Source organism: Lissotriton vulgaris, chromosome 4_1, assembly GCF_964263255.1.
Source record: "Lissotriton vulgaris chromosome 4_1, aLisVul1.2, whole genome shotgun sequence".
Lineage (NCBI taxonomy): Eukaryota > Metazoa > Chordata > Amphibia > Caudata > Salamandridae > Lissotriton > Lissotriton vulgaris.
Window position 1 is genome coordinate 1,106,272,335 of NC_141691.1, and position 13,778 is coordinate 1,106,286,112.

Here is a 13,778-nt window from a genome sequence, read left to right on the forward strand (position 1 = left end):
GAGCAGGCTGAATTGGGCTACTTTTGGGCTCCCTTTTTCCTACTGGGGGAGCCCAATTATATATTCCCCTGGCTCCTCCTCCCGGCCACCATTTTAGGCTGGATGACCTGGTGGCCGGGAGCTCATTTAGTTTAAGATAAAAAAAAATCCCTCCCTCCCTCCCCTAAAACATCTTTTTTCTTAGCTTAATTTATTCCATTTTCTTTTCGGGGGTTTTTATATTTTATTATTTCTTATCCATATTGGTCGTTTTTTGGAACAGGTGGATATGGGTTATATCTTGTACATTGTCGCTTGGAACAGGTGCCGTGCGGAAGTTGGGGGTTCTTTGTCAGCAGGGACATGAAGGTTGTTGGGATTTTGTTAAAATGGGGCTATGGCTGGAGAAGTTTAAATAGTTGTTTTGTGGGGTGGTTACACTGTTTTGGTTAACGAAAGTTGTTGGTGGGCAATTTGGGAATGTGATGTTATGCTTTTGGGTTGGGATGACGTTTAAATGATTATGCAGGTTTTTGTATTGTTTGAATTGTAATTATGTTGTGCAGGGTGGGGGCGGGGATTGTGACGTATTAGGGGCGGGCCTGACGTTTGGGGTTTTTAAGGTAATAGTTTAATTAGTGAGGACTAGTTTTGTAAGGCGTTTGCCAGGGTTGTATTGTTGTGAATATGCACCTGTTTCAATAAAGCGGCCTTTTTCACACTCAATTTGGTTTGGTGTCTGCTCACCCCCCCTCACCCCTCCCTCCCAAGGGGGGCTTGGGGGGGGGGCAGCCGACCGGAGGGAGGTCCCCCCCGGGCTGTTTGGGAGGGGGATTTTGGAGCAGGCTGAATTGGGCTACTTTTGGGCTCCCTTTTTCCTACTGGGGGAGCCCAATTATATATTCCCCTGGCTCCTCCTCCCGGCCACCATTTTAGGCTGGATGACCTGGTGGCCGGGAGCTCATTTAGTTTAAGATAAAAAAAAATCCCTCCCTCCCTCCCCTAAAACATCTTTTTTCTTAGCTTAATTTATTCCATTTTCTTTTCGGGGGTTTTTATATTTTATTATTTCTTATCCATATTGGTCGTTTTTTGGAACAGGTGGATATGGGTTATATCTTGTACATTGTCGCTTGGAACAGGTGCCGTGCGGAAGTTGGGGGTTCTTTGTCAGCAGGGACATGAAGGTTGTTGGGATTTTGTTAAAATGGGGCTATGGCTGGAGAAGTTTAAATAGTTGTTTTGTGGGGTGGTTACACTGTTTTGGTTAACGAAAGTTGTTGGTGGGCAATTTGGGAATGTGATGTTATGCTTTTGGGTTGGGATGACGTTTAAATGATTATGCAGGTTTTTGTATTGTTTGAATTGTAATTATGTTGTGCAGGGTGGGGGCGGGGATTGTGACGTATTAGGGGCGGGCCTGACGTTTGGGGTTTTTAAGGTAATAGTTTAATTAGTGAGGACTAGTTTTGTAAGGCGTTTGCCAGGGTTGTATTGTTGTGAATATGCACCTGTTTCAATAAAGCAGCCTTTTTCACACTCAATTTGGTTTGGTGTCTGCTCACCCCCCCTCACCCCTCCCTCCCAATCAGGTGAGCAGCAGCCTTCCCAAATGAGGCCAGGGGGAGGATGGAACACACTGCCGGCCGCGCTCCGATCTTCCACGGCGTTTGCCCGTCTCTAAATTCTACTCAGGGGGGGGGGGGGGGACGCATCAGGCAAAACGCAGTGTCCCTCCAACACTTGGCAAAGCAATCCCAGATGAAAGCTGGGAATCGAGAATGAGAGACCGCTGCCGGCCCCCGACAAAGTTCTCTGTTCTCTGTTCTGCTCCGCACAGAAACGGCGCACAGGTGAGGGCGGGGAGCAGTCGCAGGTGAAGCACTCCGCCGCTGGCTGCAATCAGGTTTTCCTAGATTTCTGCTTCCCAGTACCACATCAGAAGGAATCCGGTGAAAAAAGCCCCCAACAATTACTCCAGGCGGGTCAGGTCAGCATCAGGTAGGGATACTCGCACCACCTCTCAGTCAGCCGCGGGTGCGGCCGCCATCATTGTATTGCATATGTCCAGTCTAATACTTACTTTTATAAGAAAAATAAGTATTTTATTTTTAACTGTACACACTCAAAGAAATAACGACATTCATGAGCAACAACAACACAATCCCTTTGAGGTCAAAAGTGTTTATGGTGCTGCAGCACCCTCACAGCGAGTCCTTCAGGGCCTCATAGGCCCGGTTCTATGCTTACCCACTCTGGCAGTATGGAAGCATTCAGTGATGCATTGAGCGCCCTCTCAGTGGGCACTCAAAAGCTCTGATCCTGTTTGTCGCAGTGGGCTCCTCACGTTACACACAGCAGCAGTATCTGGGAGTCTCAGGCTCTCTCCCTCGAGCTGCGTTGCGAGCTTTCCACAGCAATGGGAGCAGTTCCCATGCTGCAAAAACAAAGTAAGTCACTTTCCCTCCTGAGAGGGGATTTAATCCTACAGCTCCCGACTGGAGCCCAGCCAGGGTGCGATGTCAGCAGCAGCTTCCTTCACGGTCCTCAGGGGAATCCGTGAGGTGCAGGTATTGGTATGTGGGCTTGACCCACGGGTCACTGCCATAATCTTCTGTTCAGGTTACAACCAAAACTTCTTGAGTTGGTAAGGGCAACCTCTTCCGGCATACAGGTTGCTACAATACTTTCCAGTCTAAGCACAGACTCCTCAGGTGCACTCGCCTTCATCATGGCGACCCCTTGTGGCCGATTATCTGGACACAAGTCTCAACGCTCTGGCAACAAATAGTTCAATGGTGGCCCCCTTTGGTATACATGGTTACCGCAAGGAGGTGGAGTGAGTCTGTCATGTTATGCACTGCGCTCATTACACAGTTCAGAACAAGGCGTCCCTCTCCTGTCATACAGGGATAACCGGATTGCTCCTGCACACGGCCAGCCACCTGATAAGTAGAAAGGTATCTCTCACATCTTGATGTGGGAGTCCTCCCGGTATGGTTTCCCACTGAACCTCGCTCCCTCCAACGCTCTTTTCTTCCTCACAGGGCACACTGGTCTTGGCATGCAGGCAGGGTCCTGGCTCCAGGGCAGGTGATCTAGGTGTGCCCTCACCCAGGAGAGAGACTAGCAGGCCCTTGCCTCAGTCCTGGTCCCAGGCAGAAATCTTACAGAGCTTCCTTTCATCACACAACCCGTCTGGCTGCCTGGTAGATGGCAAACTTTGGGTTCCCAACCCCCTCTTCTTATTGTTCATTTCCAGACACCAAATGTGATTAAGGGTCTGAGTCTTTGAATGTTTATGTTGGAGTTATGCTTCTTTTGAAGTGTATATTTTTCCATTTCTTCTTTTCTCTTGAAAGACTGTCAGTCACATCAGGAAACTCCTCAAAGTTGATAGATGGACAACACAGTTCATAGGAGTGTGTCACGGTCACCAGATTATCCTCAGGATCGGGTTGAAGCTTTAAGGGGTCCACCTCTCGACAGCCCCAAGTCTGTATAGAATAAATCCTCTCGGACTAGTGGGATGGTCAAGCGAGGGAAGGAAAGGGTAGGAACAGCAGGGAGGGAGACCTATGGACAACAAAGAGAAATAACAGTTTTGCTGTAAGATCAAGATTCTAACTATGCTACTACATCACTTAAGGCCCTACCCAATGGATTTTCAATATACCTGTAAAGAAAATAATGATGGCCTTAAACTGGGTGAGATGTGAGGGTGATCACAGGGTACCAGCAAGTTCCTAAAATAAGGAAATATCAGGTTCAGTTATCAACATATAACACCATTGACAAATAACCACACCCTCACTATCGCTACAGAGAGTCCTGCTGCAAAAGCTCATACCTTCATAGGAAGTATGCTTGTCCCCACCAGATTATGGCAGTTCAGTCCTGGACACCCCAAAATGATCTACCCTACAAGTGAAGGGTAATACAGAATCCAAGATCAACTGAGTGCAAGGATCAGTAGTGCTTTCCTACGATACTATAACAGAATTTCCAAAAGGGCCATTTAGTAGTTCTCTTCCATTACCCAAAATGAAGGGAAAACACACTCCAGAATAAGGATTCCCATTGCGCCTTATATTGTTAGTGTAGAATTTTGATACCCTTCCGCCAGCAAAAGAAACATAAGAAAGCAATACACGTGGTACTCCTGCAATCTCGCTATTGCTTCATAGCGAGAGTGATAATAGTTCCAGGATACGTGTCCCCAGAAAAATGGCAACAACATTTCCCCCCGCATGAGACCATAAGGAACAATGCGCTTCCCCAACTGGAGGAACAAGGAAAAGTGCTTCGGGAGTCTCCGTAGCGCAAGCACACCAGAGAAAACAAAAGAATAAAGCCGGTGCGCATCCGCACCCTTACCCGACCGTACTTCCTTCTACAATGGGAACCACAGAATAGTCGGCGTCTTCTTACAGGCGCCATCGTCTGATATGCAGATCCGCTGACGGCACCTAGGATAGCATGCAACGTCAGTGTGTGTGATGACAGCGCCCCCCCTTATTGGGGACCGGGGGTGCTGGGATCACCACAGTGCAATTTAGGCTGATTGACGAGTGAGGGACTTCGTGCAGATAGGAGCAGAACGTTACCAATGAGGGACGCAGCTAGGCTACTTTCCCCGCTTCCCGACCCAACCCACCAAACGTCTCCGTACCTGCTGAAGCCACACTCCTCCCTCGGGAGTGTGGCACGGCGGAGCGTGTCCTCGGTGGCCTCCTGGCGTATTCGGTTCTTCTCCGTCCTCGGCTGGGTGTCCGGGAGTCTTTGGTTCTTCCGCGTCTCCGGCTCTCTTCAGGCGGTGGCCTACTGGCGGTGTTGGGGCTTCTCCGTCCTTGGCTGGTAGGCTTGGCGTCTCCTGTCCTTCCGTGTCTCCTGCTCTACTCGGTCCCGGTTTCCACTCGCTTCCTCCCTGGTTGGTGATGTCACACGCCAATACCTCGCTTGCCTGGAATGTAACTGGGAGGAATCCCGCTCCTGGCTGTGCGTCATCTGTAGGGGGCGGAGTCTCGTCCTGGATTGCTTCCCAGTTAAAGGGGCCGTCTCCTCTCCATGACTCAGAATCCTCGGTATACCAGTCGTGCTGAGGATTGGGAGAGGGAGGGAAGGTTAGCCATTCCATATTCACGACTGCCGGATCGGGTCCCTCTTTACAGGAACTAACAAGCAGTCAGATTAAGGTACAAAGTCCCATCCTCGCACATGATAATGCTTATGTTGCTTTGATCACTCCTTTAAATATTGCGGGAAAACATAGGTCGGCTTCCATCACTGCTGGGCAATCCTTTAAGCAAACATACTGTCTGCTCCCTCTCCCCAATACCTTCGAGACACTCCGGGTTGGGGGGGGCGCCGCATTGTGCATTCCAAGCACTCCAAGCCAAAGTCAACAATTCGCAAATGTTTGCAGCGAAAAGGGCTTCTTCCATGCTATTTTCTTCATACTCATCTTGTGCCAGAGACATAGCTTTCCTGGGGAGAAGGGGTATGCCATATACGTCCCAGGGGTTCTTGATTGGTGATCAGGGTTGGTTTGCCATTGAATGGGGTAGACTACTGTCACATAGTATTACTATGGTCAACTGTTATGGGCCAAACATGGATAACCCAGGTTTCTTTGATTGTTTATGGGGTCAAATTGCTTCATATGGACCTTCCCTGTTGCTTTTGGGTGGTGATTTTAACTGTTCTTTAAACAAGAAAGTTGACCGCTTGCATGTCCCGTCCAGCTACCGGGGTGTAGCATCACATCATCTACAGGACAATATGTGACCACGATCCTCTAGACATCTGGTGTGTACGCCACCTCCTCAATATAGAGGGTACTTTTTTATTCAGGGTGCATGGGAGTTGGTACAGGCTACAGAACTGGATAATCTTCGGGGTATAGCTCCCTGGGTACAGTAGGTCAGACACCTAGCGCAAACATTTTCTGATTACTCCCCTGTACTTTTGCGCTGGCCATTCCCACACACACCCCACTCTGCACCAACTGGCCTCTCTCTCTCTCTCCACTCAAACTGCTAGATCATCAGTTTGCTGAGGAACTAGGGCAGGAAATATCAGAATATTTCAGAAAAAAAAACATTAGGGGGAAATACCTAGCCACGAGTGGGTGTGTGTTGCATTCTCTTCGGAAGCACTTACTTAGGTTGGAATGGGACCTCAAATGCCTAGAGGCGCAGGTGTCAGTCAGTGGCGACCCTATGGTAGCTCAGCAGAAAAGAAAAGGGTTAGTGGAATATAAGGATGTGGCTAATAGGAAATGCTGCTTCTGCAGCAAGTAAGAGACTGCACAAATGTGAAACCTGTTGCTTTGCAGATTCTTGTTTGCATTGCAATGTTTCGATAAAATTCAATAAATGAATAAACAAAAATGGTCCTATTTTTATTTTCTTTCCTTGCCATCCTTTTCCGTGTTGCTTCTTCCCCTCTCAAGTCTCTGTGTTATTTCTTTCCCCTCCCAACTGCGTGTCCGTTTTCCTTAGTCCCCTCCGACCACTCAGTCTGTGTTACTTTTTCCCCTTCCGCCCTTAGTCCATCTTGCTTATTCCCTTCCCACACCCCAAAGCCCTTCCACCACTGTCCGTGTTGTTTCTTCTCCTCCAATTCCCGCCCTGTGCTTCTTATTCTCCTTCCGTCCCTCTTTGTGTTGCTTAATCCCCTCCCACCTCCCTGACCTTGTTACTCATTCCCCTTCCAATCCCTATACATGGTGTTTATTCCCCTTCCACCCATTCAGACTGTGTGGCTTATTGCCCTCTCATTCACTCAGGGTCCCTCTTGCTAATTCTCCCCCCCCAAACCACTATGAGGCAAAATCAAGCATTTGCAATGCAACAGGTATCGCAATTGCGAGATTTTGACCTATTGGCATTGTAAATGACAATGCCTTTTATTTATGCATTTTCAAAAAACATGCAAAAACAAAAGGCATTGTCATGTACAATACCAATAGATCAAAATTATTATTTTATTTGTTTATTTAAAAGGTTTTATATAGTGCTGGCTGGACCCAAGAGTATCAGAGCGCTTTACAGGATAGGTTAAACAAAAGACCTATTGCATTGCACATATTTTTTTTACATTCAGTTCTACAGGTCTGTACATCCTTTTAACGTTTTATGGCCCTCCTCGTTACCCTGTATTTGCAGTTTTTAAAAGGGCTAAGTCGAGGTAGCACCATTTGGGCTCCACTCTGACATTACAACTGGGGCAGAGAGCTCACCGAGAAGAAGGACTTAGGAGATGGCGAAGCTGATCTACCCACTCCAATCTCGAGATCTGTGCCTCCATGACGACAACAAGTGAAAACTAGGGGTGGGCAGAATTTTGCGTAGTCGCGTTATGCAAAGCTCTGTGAAACGGTAAAAAAATCTCTGCGAGCACGCAAAAGTTCAGCGAACACAAGGAATTACTTACTCCGCCCGTCCGCGATGCTTTTTTCCTGTTCGCGAACGCGGTTTGTGTGCTCGGGGAGAAATATCTTGCAAACACTCATTTTGAAAGCGAACAAGCAAAAATTCTGCGAAGCAGCGGAATTTTTGCCAATTCCGCGTTCTCCGTGGAATGCGAAATTACCCAAATTCCGCGTGCGGAACAGAATTTACAGCCGTGGCCTAGTGATAACCGTCACCCCCAGTGATTGCTCTTTGAACTGAAAGTCAGACAAGAAACCATCACAGGAATGCCAAGGACGTCAGAGTAACCGGTACCTCCTCCGGTGGGGTTTCATCAGGCTAACGCAACGCTGAAAAGAAGACCGGATTATTACTTTACATCGATTTTTTGCATTTTAAATCTGTTGGTGATTTCCGTGTGTGAGAAGAACATACTATCTGATCCGACATCCTCGCTGACCCTGTGAACTTTAACCTTAACGTTACCAAACGTATCACATACCAAAGGGCAGCGATTTCAAAAGCTAACCTTTCACGGGAATATTGCATTCCTACTTATGTTGTTTACAATGACTGGATTCCCTGACTGCCTTTCCACTGGCGTTTTCCTCCCCATGGCTGCTTTTCGAGTTCTGCTTAGCTGTTCAGCTTTACTTTGCGAACCCAAGGACTTCATCACAATTTATCTGTTAACACTTCACTTTTTTAGTGTGCAGACCGACTGACCTCGTCAGCGTCTCTGTGAGCATGTGGATGGGAGTGGCTGTGGCGTTAGCAGTCTTAAGTGCAATGTGTGATGGGCAGCCTGCTTTCAATTGTTGGGTTAGCGTCTTTTGTGTATTTTAACTTGCTGTTATGTTCGACATTCCTCTGATTTAGAACTCAATAAAGATAATACACAATTAAATTGCGTAAAGCACGTAACACAATGGGGTATTGTGGCGTTAATTAACATATATATATATATATATATATATATATATATATATATATACTATATATATATTGTTAATGAAATGAACGGTTCTCATGTTATCGAGCTCAGAGGGATGAAATCTGGGAGTGGATGTGGCGTCGAGCTGCTGACTCTGGAACTAGGGAGACGGGTCAAATCTCGGCGTCGGTTCAACATCCTGTGAATCTGGGCAAACCCTGTAATCTCCTCCTGCCTAAAACAAGACCTAAAAACAAAGGCTTAACATAACAAGCATTGGCATAGCCGATAGGTCTCGCCTTTGGGACATTGTAAGTGTTTAGCCATGCAACAGTCGATGTTGCACCAAGGATATTGTACTGCATAATTAAATACTTATAAGGTCCCAAAAACGAGACCTATTGGCTATGCCAATACTTGTTTCATTTAGCAGTGAAAATACTATGCTAGACGAACGAAAAGCAAAGTTGTTTTTAAATCAAGTGAAACCTTCCCTTAGGATCGACTCATACAACAGTAACCAAGAAAAAAGTGAATTAGTCGAATTGGTTTTGTGTATTCAATCCCTTAACATATGACCCTGTAACACACTAGCAACGGACAGAGCTGCTGTCGATATGATGGGCACACATCCCAGATTCATCGTGCACGAAGCATTCGCAATATTTTTAGTCTAGACGTCTTACACAATTGGCACCCTGAGCAGCTTTTCCTTTTCAAGTCCCAGCACAATCAATGTTAAATTATTGCTCACGTCACTCAGGAGTGCAACCTCTGATGCTAAACCCTGAGCAATGAAATAACCTGGCAAAAACAGCAGCCTCTTCAGTGGCATGGACCCCAGGGCAAGTAAGGAATTTCCCCCCCTCCTCCCCCCCTTCAATATGGCAACAGTTATATTAAATACACGAATTATCAGAGTCTGGCTTTAAACTCCTAACACCCGGATTCATGCATGCCAGCATTTGTATGCCTTAGCCCATTCAAGCCAGGACTCGAGTCTAGGCGTTGCCAAACTTTTTTTATAGAGATGAAAGAACAATAGCTATGAGACAAACTGAGACAACAATGGGAACATTCACACAGGAGAAAAATCAATGGAAATAAACATCAATGGAAAGAATATTATAAAGTAATCCCTTGTGCATTGCAGTGCAAGTACTGCCTAGGAGTCGGCAGGATACACCAAATAACCAATAGTGTGAGGGACTATTCCTCTGGATAGGACTGAACCCCACTCTGTGTATTTTAATCCATTGGTAACAATAGGTTTTACTACATCTGCAGTGTCAAGCCAGAGCTAATAACGGTTCCGGGTGAGCTACTGAGGCAGGTCACTGGGAAAGCAGAAAAGTGTGCTACCTTGCTCCAAGGGTCCGCAGGGGCGCCCGCAATACCCTTGGGGTTTCAGGAGTGTGCTTGTGGTCTGGTGAGCGCCCTCTGCTGGTCCTCATGGCACAGGCAGGAGCAGCCCTCGCCGACTGTGTGCTTCCCCGGTATTCACCTCTTCAAGCTGGCAATACATCAAGCTGGAGCCGGGCCAAATTCGTCCGAGCTTTTTCTGGGTCTTACTTGATTTAAAACCGGGTGATAAGGGCGGCCTATCTTATCTGAGGAATGTAAAAACACGCACAAGTCACAAGCACAATATTGCTGGAACCTCAGGGTGTCTGTTGTGCCGTTGATGGTGCTGTGCAATGGATGGCGGGAGGGGATGGACCCTTGGAGTCGAGAACTAGGTGCCAAAGTAAACCAGCATCAAAAACCTGAGACCTACCGTAGCAACTTTTATCCTTCCAAGGTTAATTCACGGAGAGCAGTTGAGTCAGTAACAAACCTTTTGATTATAGTGCTATGAAACTGCAAAACGGTGGTAAAAAGCATTCTATGATAACAAGTCACTACAGTAGGTCTCCGGTTTACGATGTTGGTTTACTTTGTCTGTCATCTGCAAACAGAATTGGGGTGTAACAAGATACTGAAGGCCTGTGTACGCTGAGGGCATGTCTGGGGTTTCCCTTGCGGGAGCGAGTAGCAAGGCGCGATAATTGCTAACATATGGCGCCACTGCTCGCTCCGGCAAGGGAAACGCCAAACGTGCACGAGTGCCCATAGAGAGCAGTGCAAAACATGCACGAGTTTTAACAAAAGTGCTGAGCGATGCCAAGAGGTCTCTCTAAGCAGCGCTTGCACACTGCGTAGGCGAGACCTAAAAAGCGATATGACATGGCCAGCTCCAGAGCTGGCTGCGTCATAGTGTTTTTTATTTACCGTCCCCTCCTTCCACCAGCACTCCTGTTGTCTAACCAAAACGAACTGGCAAATCCAATACCTTGCCTATAAGCAAGACCTATTGGCTCTGCAAATGCTTGTTAATTTGTATGACACACATTGAGACCGGAAAAATCTGTTTTTGGCAGGGCTTAGTCTAACCATGATGCCATGATGACTGCGTCAGCCAAGCATCGGATTAACATTTGACCATTTACATCTATGAAGAAAATGCAATCCTGTGACATCAAGACCTACTTCTTGTCTCATTGCACACAGCGGGTGCTACAGTGGTTTGGCCTAACATATAGTAGATCCTAACACTTTCTATACAGTGCTATTCTGGGTGATGTCCCATGGCCTATACTTCACTATCAATGTCAAAACTTTTTTCTGTAAAATTTTAAGGTCTGGGAGGTGTCTGCAATCCAAATTTTAAATATTATATTTTTAGCCATTTCACTTTGCTCTTAACTATGCTATGGGTTCATTTCAAAATAATTCTTTTTCCTGTTCACACCCACATCCATACAGAGCTTGCTTTGTATGCCAATATATATTTTTTCACATTGTCGAAACTGTACTTGGCCATAAGCCTTTCTTGGATGAAGCAAATTATTTAATATGTTAAAATACAGCGTTACACTTTTACTGTATTAATTTCATACATGAAAACCCGGATGGAAACTAACAACATACAAACACGTTCTTCCTTTTCTTTTTTAATCAAAAAACAATTTAATATTCTTGACTTGACATTTGTATGTCTTAACACACAGGTAAACGGATTTTGATAGCAATACTTTTACAAAACATGTCTGGTCAACTTTTTTAAAAAGCCACTTTAAATCAGTAGTTTAAATCAACATAGTTATTAGACCATTGCTTTAGGATGTTTCCTAAACCCCTCATTAGAAGCTTCTCTAAATAGTTTAAAAATAAATTGTATATTTTATTATTCACTCACCACCAGATTTCCCAGAAATCCGTATACATTTAAGTAAAAAAAGAAAAACGAGTCATTGAGGGAAAACGAAAATCCTTCAGACACAAACCGAGGGTCTAATTCGTTAACACTTCGATTAGCATTGGGTTGAATAGACCACATCCACCTGTTAAGTTTGCTTTGGTCATTTGTGTGCTTAGTTGTGGTGCGAAGGGGCATGTGAAAGTTGCAAATAGGGAAAAAGTGACTTGTCAATCTGCTTACACACCAGCCCCATCTCGCCTTGGGAAGCGTTCAGGGGGGCCACATTTTTCAACACTGTTTCAACAAACATTTCTGTTCCAGGACAACCTGGCTCCTGATTGGTTTTCTTTAAATTCACATGAAGTCATTGGGCCGAACTCTGCAGTGCAGCGTAAAATGAATCATACTTTAGCCTTTTCATGGGCGCCACTCCTCTTTGGCGACTCACTAGCACGTGAACAGCTTTCTACGAAAACACTGGCAGATGAAAGGAAGTGCATTTGAGACAATCAAAACGGCTTTTGGTCCATGTTCTTCTGTTTGAATAATGTATTAGACCCTAAAACGACAACAACTCCCCCCCTCCCCCTCCATCGCACAGGTTGAGGCGTCAAAGTGTTCTTAATTTACAACTGATAACGGAGATAGTGGCTTCCAAACTTTCAGGTTAGAGGGAATAAGTCATCGGCCATGTTTGTTTATTTAGGCGTTAAAACTGGTCCAGATTAGCAACAGACGCATCAGTATTCATTCTATGCATCCAGCGAACAAAAGATTGAGAGCCACGTACATAGTTTATGTAAACATAGTGTCATCATGTGACGAAAACAGCACACAGCCTCTACTGTGCAAAAGGCACTTCCATACGTCGGCCTGGCTAATACCGCAGCATATTCCAGCCCATTCGACTTTTTTGATTCATCCTGAAAGCTTCATGGAAGACTAACACAGAAATAAACCCACAATTCGCGTAAAAAGCATCGTTGTCCATGATAGAACTTCGCCACGGATCCTGCTGTTTTGTGACGAGCTGTGCCCGTTCCCGTTCTACCTCTCAAACTTCCACAACTGGTTTTTGTCGGTTGGATCGCAAGCCTTCATCTGAACATCTCCTCGACCTTCGGAAGTGCGGTAGGAACTGAGGCACATGCGGGAATGTGGATGATAAATCGTTCCATCCTAGAAAAACGATAAAGACAAGTTGAGGGGACTTAGAGTTAGTCGATGAATTATTTATTACATATTTCCTCTTCAACGTGGGCCTCGAATATAGGAACATTTAACCACAACATCAGTTGAATGGCTTACTGAGGAACACGCGGTAAACCAGTGTTTAATCTCCGAGTCCTCTAAATGATGCATAATTCATTCAATATATAAATACAATTGAGAAAATCAGCAGTTCGGAGGTTTTTAGAAGTAAATGTGCTTCTACCCAGATTAGTTAGATTGTGTGTGACTGAGCGGAGTGGTGAGTGAATGTCTGCAAGAAGGACTCAACTGTTGGGTGAATGAGATCATGGGTAAATGAAAGAGGGCATGTATGTATGGGTGAATTGATAAATGTGTTAGTAGGAGAATGGCAGTGCGTGACTGCCTGGGTAAGTAAATGCATGGTTGGAAGTGCATGACTGGATGTGTGAGTATGAGGATGAGTAATCGGTAAACTATTGAATGAGTGCACTGAAGAATGGATTATTAAATGAATGGGCTATTCATCCACCCACATCATGCATGGAGCTTCAATTGCCCCTGCTCACACTCACACAAACATAGTCATGTTTCTATCAGCCCGTGGACTCGTCAATTTCTTCTTCCAACCCTGTAAACGCCCAACAAATTAAGCAAACCGATCATCCGCTCAAACATTTTGTGCATTACCCACTGGCTTGCCGGTTTATGTCTTGCTGCAGCTGTGTGGTCAGTTTGTATTGGTCCCAGCATGTGTTTTTGTAGGTAGGCTTGTTTCTTGTGTATCCATGGGTACCTCCCTGTGTGCATTTCGGTAGGTCAGTTTGGATTTGTATATTTATGCACGTTGGTCTATGTGTGTATGAGTGTCTGTATGCAGGGTTGGAATAGGGGGGTCCAGATGGAGTCTAGATTTGCCCGCTATTGTTGATCTGGAATCTCGGTTGATTCCTCAGGGTCTCACATCCTGATTTCTCGAGAACAGTTAGTTAAGGAGGGCTTTCTTTCCTGACATCGG

At 45.7% G+C, this 13,778-nt stretch overlaps 1 protein-coding gene across 1 annotated transcript in view; it reads right to left on the bottom strand.

The window, feature by feature from the left end:
• Positions 1–11,312: 11,312 nt before the first annotated feature.
• GALNT4 (polypeptide N-acetylgalactosaminyltransferase 4) overlaps positions 11,313–13,778 on the bottom strand; it is a 983,977-nt gene continuing 981,511 nt past the window's right edge. Inside the window, exon 12 of the mRNA XM_086965331.1 lies at positions 11,313–12,748. Within this exon, the coding sequence (XP_086821457.1) occupies positions 12,617–12,748 (132 nt within the window). The 3' untranslated portion in view covers positions 11,313–12,616. The remainder of the gene's footprint in view (positions 12,749–13,778) is intronic.